Genomic DNA, 15,080 nt, shown 5'->3' with positions numbered 1-15,080 from the left:
ATCGATAGCCAAAGAGAAAAATCTACTAAAGTAGCATTACTACGAAAAGGCCTTGAAATTTCAACTGAAATCCTTGCTTTGTTCATTCTTAGGACGATTGTAATCGATATCTATCGATAGAAACGATAATAGAAGCTAAAAATGAAGAATAGGAAAGTCTCTAAAATAGTTTCTAACTAGAGGCCTTGAAATTTCAACGGAAATCCTTGCTTCTTTCATGATCAGCTTTTTTTGCCAGTACTCCCCAGCTGTACAGGATTGTTATTATTGATTAAATGATTGATTTATTGATTAAATGATTGATTTATTGATTGATTGATTAGTTTATTGGTTTATTGTTGTTTTGTTTCTTGCCCCCGTTTACTGCCAACGTTTGTTTTCATTTATGAAAGGACTAAGGGCTCAAGTTCAAGAACCAAACCCTTTTCATAGAGTCCTTCAGCCATTTAGGAAATATCCTTGTAATTATAAAAGCTTCCCTTGTGTTTATCTCACTTGTAAGCTAGTCCTGTTTGTCTCTGTCCCGTCCCGCCAGTTGCTCCTTCTACTACTCCTCCTCTGCTAGACCATTTTACTAATCCTTTTGATGTCCTTGTAGGTTTTCCGTATACGCACTCCGACAGAAGCTATCAACTTGGTGTCCCTGCTGCTCGAGTATACGCCCAGCGCCCGGATCACACCGCTCAAGGCCTGTGCACATCCGTTCTTTGACGAGCTCCGCATGGAGGGCAACCACACCTTGCCGAACGGACGCGAGATGCCGCCGCTGTTCAACTTCACAGAGCATGGTGAGTCGATTCGGTGATGTAGTTCCTCTGCAGGATCATCCAACTAATCATACCGTTCTTCAAACGCTTCACAGAACTCTCGATACAGCCCAGCCTAGTGCCACAGTTGTTGCCCAAACATCTGCAGAATGCTGCCGGCGGTGCTGCCGGCAATCGGTCATCGGCTGGAGCATCAGCAGCGGCCAGTGGCTCGACCAGCGTCTCCTCGACGGGCAGCGGCGCCTCGGCGGAAGGATCGGCCCAGCCCCAACAGCAGGCCGCATCGGGCACAGCAGCAGCAGCCGGCTCGGCATCGGGTGCAGGCGCCGGTTCTGGTTCGGGATCGTCGGCAGCTGGCACAGCAGCTGGTGGTGGGGCATCGGGTGGAGCAGCCGGCGCTAGCGGATCGGGATCGGGGGGCAACAACAGCAGCAGCGGCGGCGGTGGTGGCGGCGGCGTGGGAGCGCCGTCTGCCGGTAATGCGCAGCAGGCAGCCGCTTCGGTAGGCGGCGGTGGTGGCGGGGGCGGTGCGGCGGCAGCTGCTGCCGCTGGAGCCACTGCATCCGGCGCCATAGCCGCGACCAATGCTGGCGGCGCCAATGTAACAGGTGAGTGAGCGGTTGGCCGGCCTTCAGCCACCCACCCAATGATCCTTCATCACTCTTCCTCTTCCTGCTCCTATTCTATTTCTGCTTTTCATCAAAAATTCGGGTATTCTTGATCGATATATATCGATAGTTATATCGATATTTAAGTATTTACTTTCTAATTCAGTTTCTCCTACAAAGCCTTCCAAGTAGTTGCTTTTCTTTTCCTGCTTCTTCTATTATTTTGTATCCATCCTTCCTGGATGTCATCCCTCCACCTAATTGTCCTTCATCCTGCATCCTGCACATCCTTAGTTGACGTTAGTCTCATGCTGAAGCCACCGCGCAAATTGCCGCAGCCGGGGAAGCCCTTTCTGCGAAGCCAGCTCCAAAACTGAGGATTCCATTCAATCATCAATCAACTTCTCCCCCAAAAATCAAGCCTATCAAGCCTAGGAAGACATCCTTTCCTCTTGAATTCCGGGGAAATCTATAGAAGAGAGCCGATTAATCAAAAGGCCAAGATGTAGAGAGTTTCTATTCTCCTCTTGTGGAAGCACACAGTCCTATATATCCTATATATATTATCTATATGTATATAAACTATCTATGGAAAAACTATGAAGCATGTACCAGCATATAGAATCAGAATCCGAATCAGAATCCGAATCAGAATCCTCCAATAAGCGTCTACAGTTCGCAGTGCAGTATCGACCTTTAGGATGCCAGTTATATAACCAGTTATATAACGATTTTAGCCAGTTTCAATGAATATTTTTTGCCGACTGTCAATAAATATATATATGCAATAAAACAATGTAGGTATTACGTTTTTTTTTTTTTGCTTCAAAGTCAGCTCTGGTCACACTGCAAACGGTTTTTTCCAGCGGTTGGGCCAATCGGGAAATGGGTTGAGATGCCACGCCCACACATTTCATTAAATTTTCATTTTAATAATTGTTTTGTAAAATGCTAAGATTATAATTTTTAATTTTATTTTTTATTTTCTTTTCATTTTTTTAATTACAGATTCATAGGGGCAATAAAAACATATATAACTTACAAACACACACATATATATATATATACATATATATAGCAATAAATATATATATATATATAAAACACAACAACAACAAGAGCAACAAGCATGTAATAATACAACAACAAAAAAGGAAAATCAAGAAAAAAAGAACCCAGAATATGGAAGTGCAGCAGCATCAATTATATATAAAAACAACCAATCCGATTCTATATAGGAATATAGAAACATAGCTACACTTCCCAGATATACACACACACACACACCCACATAACCATATAACCCGCAAATAGCAAAAAAAACAAAGATGAGAAATAAACCGGAAACGGAAGTAGCAGCAGCAGCAGCAGCACAGAAGTTAGATTTAGGAAATAAGGAGGAAAAGTAACACAGATGATGATTATAAATGAGAGAAGAAGAAAAGCTAAAGCAAAGGCGAAAGCAAAACGCAAAATTATAACTAAAAACAAAAAACAAAAACATTTTACTTAGGTAAAATTAAATTTATTTTAAATCTAAAATAAAACTAATAAGCATATAAAAATAAATATAATAATAATAATATTAATAATTGATAATAAATAATAATGGTAAATAAAACAAAACAAAACAAAAAAAAAGAAAAACACATTAATTATAATAGTAAAGCGCTGATTGATTGTCATTTTTTTTTAGTTATATTTTATTATTATATATATTATTCTCCTGACTTCCTCTCCATCTTCGCCTTCGCCTTCGCCCCCCCACCCCCACCCCACTACTCTCTCTAACTTTTTTTTTTTTTATTTGCTACATTTAATTTGTAAACACCAACCAACACCCACACCTTAATAATTAAATAATCGTAATGGATAATGATAATAATTAATTGTATATGTATATTGAACAAGAGTCATTGCATATTTTTTTGTACTTTCTGTTTAGTATGTTTTTTATAGTATAAGGTGAAAAGAGATGAGATGAATGAGGGGCTACTAAAAAATATAAAATAACAAGTTTGTGTAGTAAAAAAAAAAATCACATTTTAATTAATAAAATTCAATAGCCACCATTTATACACCAACCATATACTTATATGCAAGAAAAGAAAGAAAAATAAAAATAAAAATAAAAATAAATAAATTAAATTAAAAACTCACACAGAGACACGCACTTATACACACACACACACACTTGCTTGGGAAGAAGCAGAGAAGGAGAAGAACAAGAGGAGACAGAAAGATAAATTAAATTAAATTAAAACAAAATAGAAAAAAAACGAAAATACACGCAAAAAAAAACCCAAAAATAAAATAAAGCAGACGCAGAAGCCGAAGCCGAACATAATGTTAATGTTATGCTAAAATTAAAAAAAAAAACGATTTAAAAACAAAAACAAGCAACAAAACAAAAACAAAAAGCAAAAACCTGTTTAAACTATACATATATAATATAAATATATATATATATATACATACATATATATATATATATATATACCTATGAGAAAAAAACAAACAATTTTTTTTGCAATTATGTATACATACATATTAAATAAATAAATTATTTTTATTTTTATTAAATAATTATTTTGTAATAAATAAAAGCAAATAATTCAATGATTCAACAACAACAACAAGAGAACCAAGTCAGAGTGTGGAGAAGTCTAATTTAAACTTAATAATACTACATGTACGCAAATTATACATCTATACTTATATATATTTTTTTTGGTTTAATCCAGACAAAAAAAATATAAATTTTATCCTTTTTTTTTATTCTTTGCTTAAAAATATACATGTACAGAGATATATGGAGAGAAATCGAGCGAAACTTATGTATGAGATGTATTATTACTTAGCCAGTAGAAGTCGCGAGAAAGTTGTATGTTGATTTACAAAAAAAAAAACAAAAAACGAAAAGAAACGGAAGCGGAAGTGGTAAGGGAAGTTATTTAATCGCCATGAGCGATTGTCGTAAATCGTATATCGATAATTGATTATGTGTATGTAGGAAAAAAAAAAAAAGAAAAACAGTTAGAGAACAGCTAGAAGAACAGAACAGGGAAGAAGATGGAAAGATAATGATAACAAAGATGATGATGTGCTGGCATCGGAGAACCAACGGTTTAGTTGCAATATGTAGATAAGGTCCAAAATCGGTTCTATCGATAACTATCGATAGCGATAGCGATAGCCGATAAATTACTGTGTAACTGTAGCTGCATTAGTAGTGCATAGTCAGTGTCGCCTTGCCTCGCCCGCCCCCCCTATATAATCCCAATTTTTATCCTGTATCCTCTATATCCTTTTATCACGCCTCCCCCTGGATTCAGAGCTGCTGAATATTAATGACTCTTTTTTTTTTTGGTTGTCGTCGGTTAATGGTTAGAAATGCAAGCAGAACTGTATAAAAAATGAAATAATTAAAAAAAAAGCAAACAAAAAAATATGAAGAAATGAGAAAAAAAAACGTATATTTATTTCTATAGTTTATTATAATCCAAGCTAAACTAATTATTATGCTAATTATAAAAGATTAATGGATACACACGCAGAATAAAATACATTTTCCTAGTAATTTAGGCACACATACACACACACACACACACAAAAAAACATTGACAAAAAAAAAAAATAAATAAATAAATGAGAAAAAAAAGAACAAAAACTTCAACCACATTTATCTAATTTTTAAATATTTTTTTTTGGCTAATTACATTGAAGAACAAGAGAAAAGAAACACATACAGACCCGAGACACTCACATACAAACAAACACCTACATACATACGCATACTCTGACAATTGTATATGTAATGCTGTAATAATCATGATAATATATAGAATCGTTGATGATAATGAGCCAAGAAGCCGTAATATAATAATTGCTAATAATTAAATGAATGAATAAATACAACAAAAATCCAACAAATAAAAAGAAACAAATACAATATTTAAACGAAAAGTAAAAAAAAAAAAAAAAAAAACAAAACTGTTTTGTTGCCTTTCCTTTTTGAACTTTTGATCATTTTTCGTTTTTGTTTTTCGTTTTGGCTCTCTTTGGGCTTCTGGTGGGCGGGGCATCATCACCATCCACTCTCTCTCTCTCTCTCCACTGTCTCTCAGCATCGTCATCAAGGATATGCCAATACTTCTACTTCTTCTTCGTATTTGTAACTGTAATCGTAATTGTATCTTTGTGTGCATGCTAGAAGAGTTTCCATTCGTATCCTTGCTCTTGGTCGCCATTTTATGAATTTCTAGCATATAGAGTGGACTTCTAAAAGGGTTTTGTTTTTCAAAGAGAATATTTGTTTTGCACCACGTTGCGTATGAGTAATATTAGTGCTACCACCTGGGTCCACAGGTCGTATGAGTGATATTTTCAATGGAGTTTGGAGGTCCACTCTTGAGTTACTTTTAATTCAAAGGATTTTTCAAGGATTCTATTATGAAAAATTTGTCTAAAATAACATTCGCAGGTTCCCAATCGAACAGCGCCCTCAACAATAGCACTGGCAACGGCAATGGCAGCGGAAACGGAAATGGCGGCGGCAGTGCCGGCAGCGGAAATGGCGAGACGGCAGACGAGCAGGCAGCACCAGGCGCAGCCGCCGAGACGCCAGCAGCAGCAGCAGCCGAGAACGAGGCAGCAGCGTCGGGTTAGCGCGATCAGGATAATAGCGCTCTGTTAATCTAATCTTAATCACAGGATTTTCGTCACATAAATCCCATTAAAAGAAAAAACTCTTAAAAAAAAAAATCTTAAACAAGCCATAAAAAAATGGGTTAATTACACTCGAAATTACAAAAAAAAAGAAAGAAAGAAAGAAAAATTAACACAATTCTCTATCACTCGCACACTCACACACTTACAAATGCATACACCAATACACACTCCCAGACACACCCACACACACACACACACATGTATGTATGTATATCCTTGCTAAAATGCATTGGGCGCAGGAAAATATTTAGCATAAAACTTGAAATAAAATAAAAAATAAAAGAAATCCAAAAAAAAAACAAAAAAAAAACCAAAAATCAACTTTAAAACTTTGCATAAATAATAATTAAAATAATAATATGTATTATTAAAAAGTAAATAAAATCTCGGAAAAAAAAATATTGAAAAATATTGGAAATCGAAAAAGTCCCTCCCTTCCCCCCAAAAAATAGCTCGCGAAACGTAATAAATATTAAGAATGAAATACTTAGTGAAATAAATCAAAATTTTTTGTCCCATTTAACGTTTATATATATAAATAAAAATATATATATATATGCGGTTATACATAAAGTATAGAAAAGATCACAAGAGTTATCAAAAGCCATAGATGAAATATTTCGGGGGAAGAGTGGATGAAAAAAAGAAGAAAAAACTAGAAGAAAAAAATAAAAACCATTTACTAAACTCGCGCAAGTGCATCTATATACATACGATATAGATATTATATAAACATAGTTATATACTGACATATATATATGTAAACGAGATATTAATGCAAACATTCGTAATCCTAGTAGAGCAAAAAACCCAGATAAAGCAAAGTAATAGATACATTTTTTGGTGGTGGCCTGTTCTTAAGTCAAGTTTAGATTATCTAAGGAAACGAGGCAAGTAATGGAAGCAGATCGATTGTCAAATGCAATATACACTATATACATACAATATACATAATGAAAATCGCAAGAATTCAAAATGTTCTTAAAGTTAAAAAAAAACGTAAAACAAAAATAAACAAAGAAGTGCAATGGAAATGAATGAGGAAACGCTTTTAGCGCGCGACGCCACCCATAAACTTAAAATAATGAAAAGTCAGAGGATCTGGAAGGAAGGAAGGAATATATATGTAAAACTAATCAACAAACAAACAAAAAAAAAACCATTTAGCTGCAATTGAAAACTTAAAATAATTTAACAGAAATTGAGGCATAGGTATTTAAGGCATTATTAGAACAACAGGACTCACCTCTTCGACTCGACTATTCGATTGGATTCTGCTCTTAGACCATAGTCCTTAGTCCTTAGCCCATAATCCTTGAAATCCCAGTTGAACTGCTTGATTCTTTTAGTAACTTCTCAGCACTACTAAGTAAATGAAAATAAAACCGGAACAAAATGTACGGAAAAGCAAGCCTATTTGTATGTATTTCCATAGAAACTCCTTGCAAAGCATATATATATATATATTAAATGTAACTATATACTTTTTTTTTTTTAACTAACTATAAACGTTGAGTTTTTCGCCATTAAAAACTAAATAAAATTAAATTTATAAAATAAACACACACACACACACACATACACACTTACACTTACACTCACGCACATGCGACTTATAATTTTGAAATAAAATTTAAAAAAAATTAAAACAAGAAACTTATTAAAATCTAAAAACTGTATAATCCAAGCAAAGTACAGTTTTATTTTTCACCCAAACACAAAGAAACACACTGAAAGAAATTATTGAAATGCTAAATCAATATATATATATATATAAACACACACATATATATGCATAGAAAAAGGAAAACAAACATACTTATATGGAGAACAATTTCAGCGTTTCGCTTAAAATATGAGGCAAAAAATAAAATTAAAAACCAAACAAAACCAAAACTTAAACTTAATTAAAACTAAAAGAAATTAAACACAAAACAAAAACAAAAATAACATAACGAGAAACCTAAAAATAAAACCGAAATTGACAAAAAATGGAAATGATAATGAAACTTGAACAACACGAGAGACAAATGCGTAAAGAAAACATTAATTTAAAAACAATAAAAATTACAAACAAAAATATATACAAAAGTGTTTTAATTTTGAATGGATAAGGATTTCAGAAAACATAGGGGTACCCCCACAAAATTTTAGGTTTGTCGCAATTTCCCCACTTTTGCTTCTTCGGATGGCCATAGCTCTGCCGATTTGTATCCGATCAGGAAATAAACTACTATTTAGTAATCAGGGAACCCAGAAGCAACTTTCCTCATCCAAATAATTGCCTAAATATCGTTCTGAAATTTTTCGAATTTTTTCCTAGGGGTTCCCCTACAAAATTGTGGGTTTTCCTATTTTCCCCACTTTTGCTCCTTCCGATGGCCATAGCTCTGCCAATTCGTATCCGATCAGGAAATAAACTACCATTTAGTAATCAGGGAACCCAGAAGCTACTTTCCTCATCCAAAATATTGCCTCAATATCGTTTTGGAAATTTTCGAATTTTTTCCCAGGGGTTCCCCTACAAAATTGTGGGTTTTCCTATTTTCCCCACTTTTGCTCCTTCCGATGGCCATAGCTCTGCCGACCAATGTTTCAATAAAAATGATATTTTATAATTAAGCTTTATTCTTATTAAATTTTTTACTGGTTACCAGCAGTTTTTCTTAAACTTAAAAAAAAAAAGATTGCAACTGTGTTTATTTTGAATATTTTCATGTCCGTCTTCTCTTTCCAAGACTGAGATCCGTGGCTCCGCCACTTCCGTTGCCATTGCCACTTCCATTTTCGGGCTTGTGGCGTCGCTTGCTACTCCTGGCCGCCAATCGCAGACCCGAACCTGTTCCCGCTCCCACTATCCGGCTGTTCTCGCCCGGAACTTGCGGAGTCAGTGGTAGGGATGGCATGGTGGGAGTGGCTGCTGTGGCACTAGGATCCTGTAGATGCTCCGTTTTGATTAGACCTCCTGGGGCGATCATAAGGAGATCATTGCCACCGTTCCGGTGCTCCCCGCGCTCGCACTTTATGTGCCTTACGGAGGCGTTATCCATGGAGTCCCCGGAGTCCGGCATACACGAGTCCAGGGCGTGACCATTCACCGTGCGATTATCGTTGTTGTTCTGCTCGGGATTCTGACGCTGCTGCCACTCCAGGATGCCGGTGAGGAGCTTGATGTACTTGATGGCCGAGCGAAGGATCTCGTTCTTGGAGAGCTTCTTGTCCGGCGGATGCGTGGGCACCAGTTTACGGAGTTCGGCGAATGCCCCGGACACGTTTTGCTGTCGCCAGCGCTCCCGCGTATTGGTGAACACTTTCCGGACCCCACCGACGCCATTTCCGCCACTTACCCCGCCAGAACTGGCTGCGGAACTGCCTCCGCCACCACCTCCACCGCCTCCTGTTCCGCCGACGGAGCTGCCCGAGCTCGCCGGAGCCGTTAACGGTCCGTTCCGGGAATGACTGCGCGGAGAACTGGACAGGGAACGATTCGCTGTGGATTGCAGGCACCATATACTCCAGATCCTTCAGGTAAATATGGGTTATCCTTACCATCTCCTTGATTTCCATTCAGGACCAAGTAGTCCCTCAGGTCCTCCTCGTCCTCCTCCGTATCGTTCAGCGAGAAGTCGGACAACTCAGCATCGCCATCAGCGTCCCCGTCCGAAATGGACTCCGTCTTGGGCTGCAAATGGGGCGTGGCATGGCGAAGGAGGGCAGGAGGTTGCCTCACTGTTGCCCTGGTGGACTCCGGTAGACCTCCGCCGTTAGAGGTGCCTCCTGCTCCTCCTCCGTTTGGCTCGTCCTGTTCCCTGCGACCGCTGGATGAACCGCCACTGGACGTTGTGCTTCTTTCGTCGCCATTGTCTGCTCCATTGGAGCTACTGGGTAGCCAGGCCATGTCTCACACTGTTCTCCGGAGGATGGTAACGTCCGCCGTGGTCCAAGTTCCACAGCCAAGTGAGCAGTCAGAGCAGGCTATGAGGTCCGGACAGTCTCAGCAACACGATGTTGCAACCACCCTCGGGCAACCTTGAAAAGAGGCGGAGTCTGTTGCACAGGAAACGGGGGTTGAACAGGAGCTCTGCATCCAGGCTCGGCATACACACGAAAAAAAGGGGAGGAGCCTCGACAGCTTCCTGCCTGAAGGAGTAGGGTGTTTCAACTAAAAACGGCTTTAAAGTTGGTTATTATTTAAAATTTATTTGAAATTGTTAAAGATCTCTCCAGCTTCCTGCTTTAAGGACATTAAAAAGGACTTTGTATGATCTCTGAATTTAACAGTGACTCGCGGCTCCCACATAGACCAATAAAAGGGCGATTAGTTGCAGAACTCCATTAGATTCCTCCGAAACGTTTCATCAGAAGATAGTCACTGGTTAGCGGCAGCCCGGAGCGACGGGGGGAATCGCCCACCTCCTCGCGTTCCTCCTCCCCGCCACCAAAGTCTTCGTCCCGGGTCAGGATCTTGGATGCACCGCCATCACCAGATTGCAGGTTGACTCGCATCGCCGGCGAGGGATTCACGAAGATCATCTTGTCGTGCATCTCCTCGCGCTGGCCGCAATGGCCTTCGCGGACGGCACGCGGCCGGAAGGTGTAGGTGGTGGGCGTCATCCGGGCGTCGATGTACTGGACCTGCACCTCCACCGGGAAATCGCTGCCGAGGACCTCGCTAATCTCGAACGGCGCCGTATCGGCCACATGCAGTCGCAGCGGGAGCTTCGGCGACATCCGGAACGAGACCCGTTGCACGAACTTGGACAGGTCGCCGCCGCCCGGCCCGGAGCGCAGGTAGACGCTCCAGGTGGGCTCCAGCATATAGGGCAGATCCGGATCGGAGCCCTCCATTTCACAGCCGAGCACGATGTCCCGGGAGATCACACACCGTCCGGTCATGGTGATGCCAGGACCACGATTGCAACTCACCCGCTGGCATTCGTCGACCGCGTTCTGGTGCCGCAAAAGATGGGTATAGCTCATCCTGGAACAGGTAATATATATATATATATATATAGATATCTTAAAGATTTGATTTTTTTCCTTTTTTTTTTTAAATTTTTAAATTTTAACCGAAAAGTTTCACAGAACAAATTTTTAAGCTTTCTACAGGAAGAGTATGGAAATCAAATGGTATATGGGATCTAAACGAACTCATCCATATATGATCTTAAAATCAGAGGTTACTGGGAATACTTTTTTTTAACAAATTACTGTTACGGATATTTAATTTTTTCAAGAAAAAAATGACCTTTTTTCTTATCATTTTCTTTTCTTTTGTGGAAATCTTAAGACCCATCTCGAGGATTAATATTTCCAGTTAAAAGTTTTCCTTAAAGCGTGGAAATTTCAACGCTTTTTTTTATGGATATTTCTCTTGTTTTTTAAGCCCTTGATGGAGAAAAAAAATTTGTGTAAAAATTGGAAGGAGGATGTCTGGGGTTAAAATGGCGCAGGCGCCAAAGGGCGGAGCCTTTTGTGGAAAAAAAAAAAAAAGAAAATAGACTGTCAGGGTTGGGATGGAACGAAATCTTTACTTAACTTGAAAATTTGTGGGATTCGAAATGATTCGGAATCCAACTAATACAGCAGCCATATGTGTTTGGGGTAACTAGATAGAAATTTATAAAATTGATACCAAATGGATTGATTTTACGTGTCTATATGTTTGTGCGGTTAACGTTAACAATCGGGATAATGCGCCAGCTGGCGGCTGGGAATCGGAACTTAAGCATCACGGGGTCCTGGATTGACGATGTAGCGACGCTCCACGTTCAAGGACTCGCGTGCGCGCTCCAGGTCCTCGTTGAGTTCATCCTGCTGGCGTTGGATCTCCAGTTCTTCCTCGGTTAGCTCTATTTTCTTCTCCTCAACGGGGGCTGCATCTTGGCCAGCATCTTCCTTTTCCTGCTCGTACATAGCCTGGGCCTGGGCTTCGGCCTCCGCCTCTGCCTGGGCCTCGGCCTCTGCCTCCGCCTGGGCTTCGGCCTCTGCCTCGGCCTCTGCCTCCTGCTCCTCTTCGATTGTCTCCAGACGGTCTCCTGTGAGCACTTCGAACATGACGCCATTTTCTGTATAGTAGTCTATTGTTTCTTTCCAGACGTCTTCTAGCTCTGAATCAGATTCACTCTCCTCCTGGGGTTCATCGTCTGGCTCCTCTTGGGGATCCTCCTCATTTTGGGCCTCATCCTGGGGATCATTTGGAGGTTCGTTCTGGTGACTACCCTGTGAGAGATTATCAAAGTAATCAGACGAATCTTCCTCTGCATCTTGGGAACCGTTCGGGGAATCTTCCTCTGCATCTTGGTATCCGTTCTGGGAATCACCTGATTCATATTCAGAATTATTATCCTCTTGCGACTGCTCATACAACGAAGTATCCTCATCCGGATCATTCTCGGACTGATCCTCCTCCGGCTGCTCGACACTTGGCTCCTGGACCTCAACATCATCAATCGGCGGCCCTTCCAGAGCATCGAACATCTCCGGCTCGGGCTCCACTGGTAGCTTGAGCATCATCTTCATGGCGTCGGAAGGATTAACAAAGAAAATGCTGCGCACAGTCTCCTGAATGGATGGGCTATCCGGATCAAGCGCCATGGTCACATAATGGTGGAATATGGTGCATGTGTGACTGGTGTCCTTAAATAGAATGGTCACGGTGACCTTAGTATCGTTGTTGCAGTAAGCGCCGCTCTCATACGGTGGACTCTCGACCATGTGGATGCCATTGGAGCAGTTATCGTTGAAACGGAAGACCACCTTGACGGCGTAGTCGGATAATGGCTCATAGGAATCTGGTAAGTCGGCAGCCGCCTTGGCTACATCTCCCTCCTTAATGGCTTTAATATAAACACGAAACTGATGGGTCCAGCGACCATTGTGGATCGAACGGTCTATGGCCTGGGCAAAGCTGCCCAAGAGAAGACGCCGCTCGTACTGCTCCAGGCTCTGCTCGTAGTCGTTGGCCAGGGTGCAACGGCTGTAGCACAGATCCAATAGTTTGTTAGTCATTCTGTTCCCTTTTTTTATTATAACCAGACATGTAATATCTAGCAAGTGAGTGAAGTGAATGCCAGATTCTCGTTGAAAGTATTGTATCGATGTCAAAGTTATAGTCAAGGCCTGCTTGATTTGGAAATAGATTCTATATCATAGACTACTTGATTTTTCTTACCAGACTAACTTTATTTTAAGGGTTTCCTTTAGAGAATCGGTTTTAGAAAAACTAACCAAGATATAGATATCATAAAGTAGCAAGGATTAAAAATTATAATAGCCAAGTTAGTACCAGCACCTGACCTCCCCCCTGGTGGAAATCCGCACTTTATGGGCAGGTCATAATTCTGGCATTAGAGGGTTGTCCTTGGGAACCCATTTCTAATCCCGCTCTCAGTCCGCGCCGCACAGTTCGCCCAAAAAATGGGAAATCCACCCTCGCTGAGTGAAAAATCTTAAATCCATAAGCCGCTTACCAACAATCAAATCATATATCAGCCAAAAGTAAAAAAAAAAATCAAAATAAACCAAAAGTCAGGGATATATCAACAGTGGCGAAGTATCAAAATCAAATTAGCAGCATTTTTGGTGACTAATTCAAAGACGTTCTATCATCCGGACGGCAGGGCGGTACGTCCTTTTGGAGTTTTCCGGGGCGGGTATTCGGAGTATCCGGGTGTCTGTATGGTCTGGCACGTGTATGGTTGGCAAAGATAAGCGTCCAAATACGGCAAACACTCACACGTGTCCGAGTTCAAATGGATTTTCACACCCACTCGACGGCCAAAAGCCGCCAATTAATAAAATTCAATTACTTTCGAGCCACCGCAGTCTGCCGATGGAGAGTGTCGATAAAAAATGGATTGCCAGGGGAGCCAAGGAGGCGTGGTCAGTAAGGAATATGGCTCAAATTTTATATCCATATGTCTATAAAAGGAATAACTTTCATTTTTTAATAAAAACAACGTTCTATTATTAAGGTTTCAATTCAGTGTCGCCATCTGTGGGAAAAGTGGTTTCTGAAGCTCTGATATTACCGTTAGTTCATTGTCAATGGAGGACGTGCTGCTGAGCACATCATCTCCATACACACACATACACAAGTCGGGAGTAGAAAGACCCCCAAAGGGAAAGGAGCAACATGCTGAGCCTGTGGGAAGCAGAGGTGGTGTCAGATTAAAAAGGGGGGTTTAGGAAAAAAAGGAGCTTTTAAAATTAAAATTTTTCCTATTTCAATATTAATATTTTTTCTTAAATTTAATATTTCTTTAATTATTTAAGGGGTCACGCCACCCTGAAATTTTCAAAAAATCGATTTTTTTTTTTTTACTTAATTTAAAAGACTATATTCTTACGCGTATTTTAAGACGTCCCCGAAGACAATATCTTGATAATTATGGAAGTTATGTTTATTTCAAGGCGGCACTGCAGGAGGGCACCTAAGACACTTCTTTTTCTTCTTTTGCGTTTTTCTCGAAACCACTTTTTTCAAGACGGTGGGCATGATAACTCAAAAACTGTTCAACCGATTGACTTGAAAATTGAAACACATCTTCTTACATAGATTTTCCACAGAGTGACGTAGGATTTTTTTGATCCAATGGATAGAAATTTTTTTATGCAATTTTTAGTACGAAATTTTTTGCCCAAAACATTGAGTCAAGTTTTGAAGTGCTCTCATTTGCGTAATTTTTCTTCTTTTCTAAAACGGCTACGTCACTCTGTTCCAAATTTATCACTTTTTAAAAAAAAATTTTGTTTACTTTTTTCTGATGAAAATTGACACGTGAATCATGCCCACCATCAAGGAGCACTCCGGAAAAACCCATGATCGCCGATGTTCATATCTCCGCCATTTTGAATTGAAAACAAATTTTTTTTTAGAATTTATAAAGCTCATTAGTTGTATTAAATAGAAATAAAAGTGGAAAAATCCTATCTCAACTAGTTTAGTCACAAGAAATTCCTGAAAAACCGT

The 15,080-nt window shown here is 39.7% G+C and overlaps 3 protein-coding genes across 11 annotated transcripts in view; 1 reads left to right on the top strand and 2 right to left on the bottom strand.

Moving 5' to 3' along the window:
* LOC108124038 (protein kinase shaggy) overlaps nucleotides 1–6,423 on the top strand; it is a 46,599-nt gene extending 40,176 nt beyond the window's left edge. For 7 of the 9 annotated variants that reach the window (XM_070278577.1, XM_070278573.1, XM_070278572.1 and 4 more), the window contains 3 exons: nucleotides 599–788; nucleotides 863–1,375; nucleotides 5,859–6,423. In XM_070278577.1, coding sequence (XP_070134678.1) covers nucleotides 599–788; nucleotides 863–1,375; nucleotides 5,859–6,043 — 888 coding nt within the window. In that variant the 3' untranslated portion in view covers nucleotides 6,044–6,423. Of the gene's footprint in view, nucleotides 1–598; nucleotides 789–862; nucleotides 1,376–1,669; nucleotides 2,176–2,383; nucleotides 4,996–5,858 lie in introns of those variants that run through there. The other 2 variants (XM_017239537.3, XM_017239536.3) reach the window with 2 other exon arrangements.
* Nucleotides 6,424–8,813: 2,390 nt separating this feature from the next.
* HLH3B (Helix loop helix protein 3B) lies at nucleotides 8,814–10,056 on the bottom strand. Its single transcript, XM_017239510.3, has 2 exons — nucleotides 9,656–10,056; nucleotides 8,814–9,596 (listed from the first exon to the last, which is right to left on the bottom strand). The coding sequence occupies exons 1-2, from the start codon at nucleotides 10,002–10,004 to the stop codon at nucleotides 8,821–8,823; spliced, it is 1,125 nt and encodes a 374-aa protein (XP_017094999.2). The 5' UTR covers nucleotides 10,005–10,056; the 3' UTR covers nucleotides 8,814–8,820.
* Nucleotides 10,057–10,290: 234 nt separating this feature from the next.
* Nucleotides 10,291–11,251, bottom strand: LOC108124031 (uncharacterized). Its single transcript, XM_017239512.3, has one exon. It carries the CDS (start codon nucleotides 11,084–11,086, stop codon nucleotides 10,442–10,444), a length of 645 nt encoding a protein of 214 aa, XP_017095001.1. The 5' UTR covers nucleotides 11,087–11,251; the 3' UTR covers nucleotides 10,291–10,441.
* Nucleotides 11,252–15,080: the final 3,829 nt, after the last annotated feature.

This window comes from Drosophila bipectinata, chromosome XL (assembly GCF_030179905.1).
Source record: "Drosophila bipectinata strain 14024-0381.07 chromosome XL, DbipHiC1v2, whole genome shotgun sequence".
NCBI lineage: Eukaryota > Metazoa > Arthropoda > Insecta > Diptera > Drosophilidae > Drosophila > Drosophila bipectinata.
The sequence above is the reverse complement of the archived record's forward strand: the minus strand, read 5'-3'. Positions and strand labels throughout refer to the sequence as shown.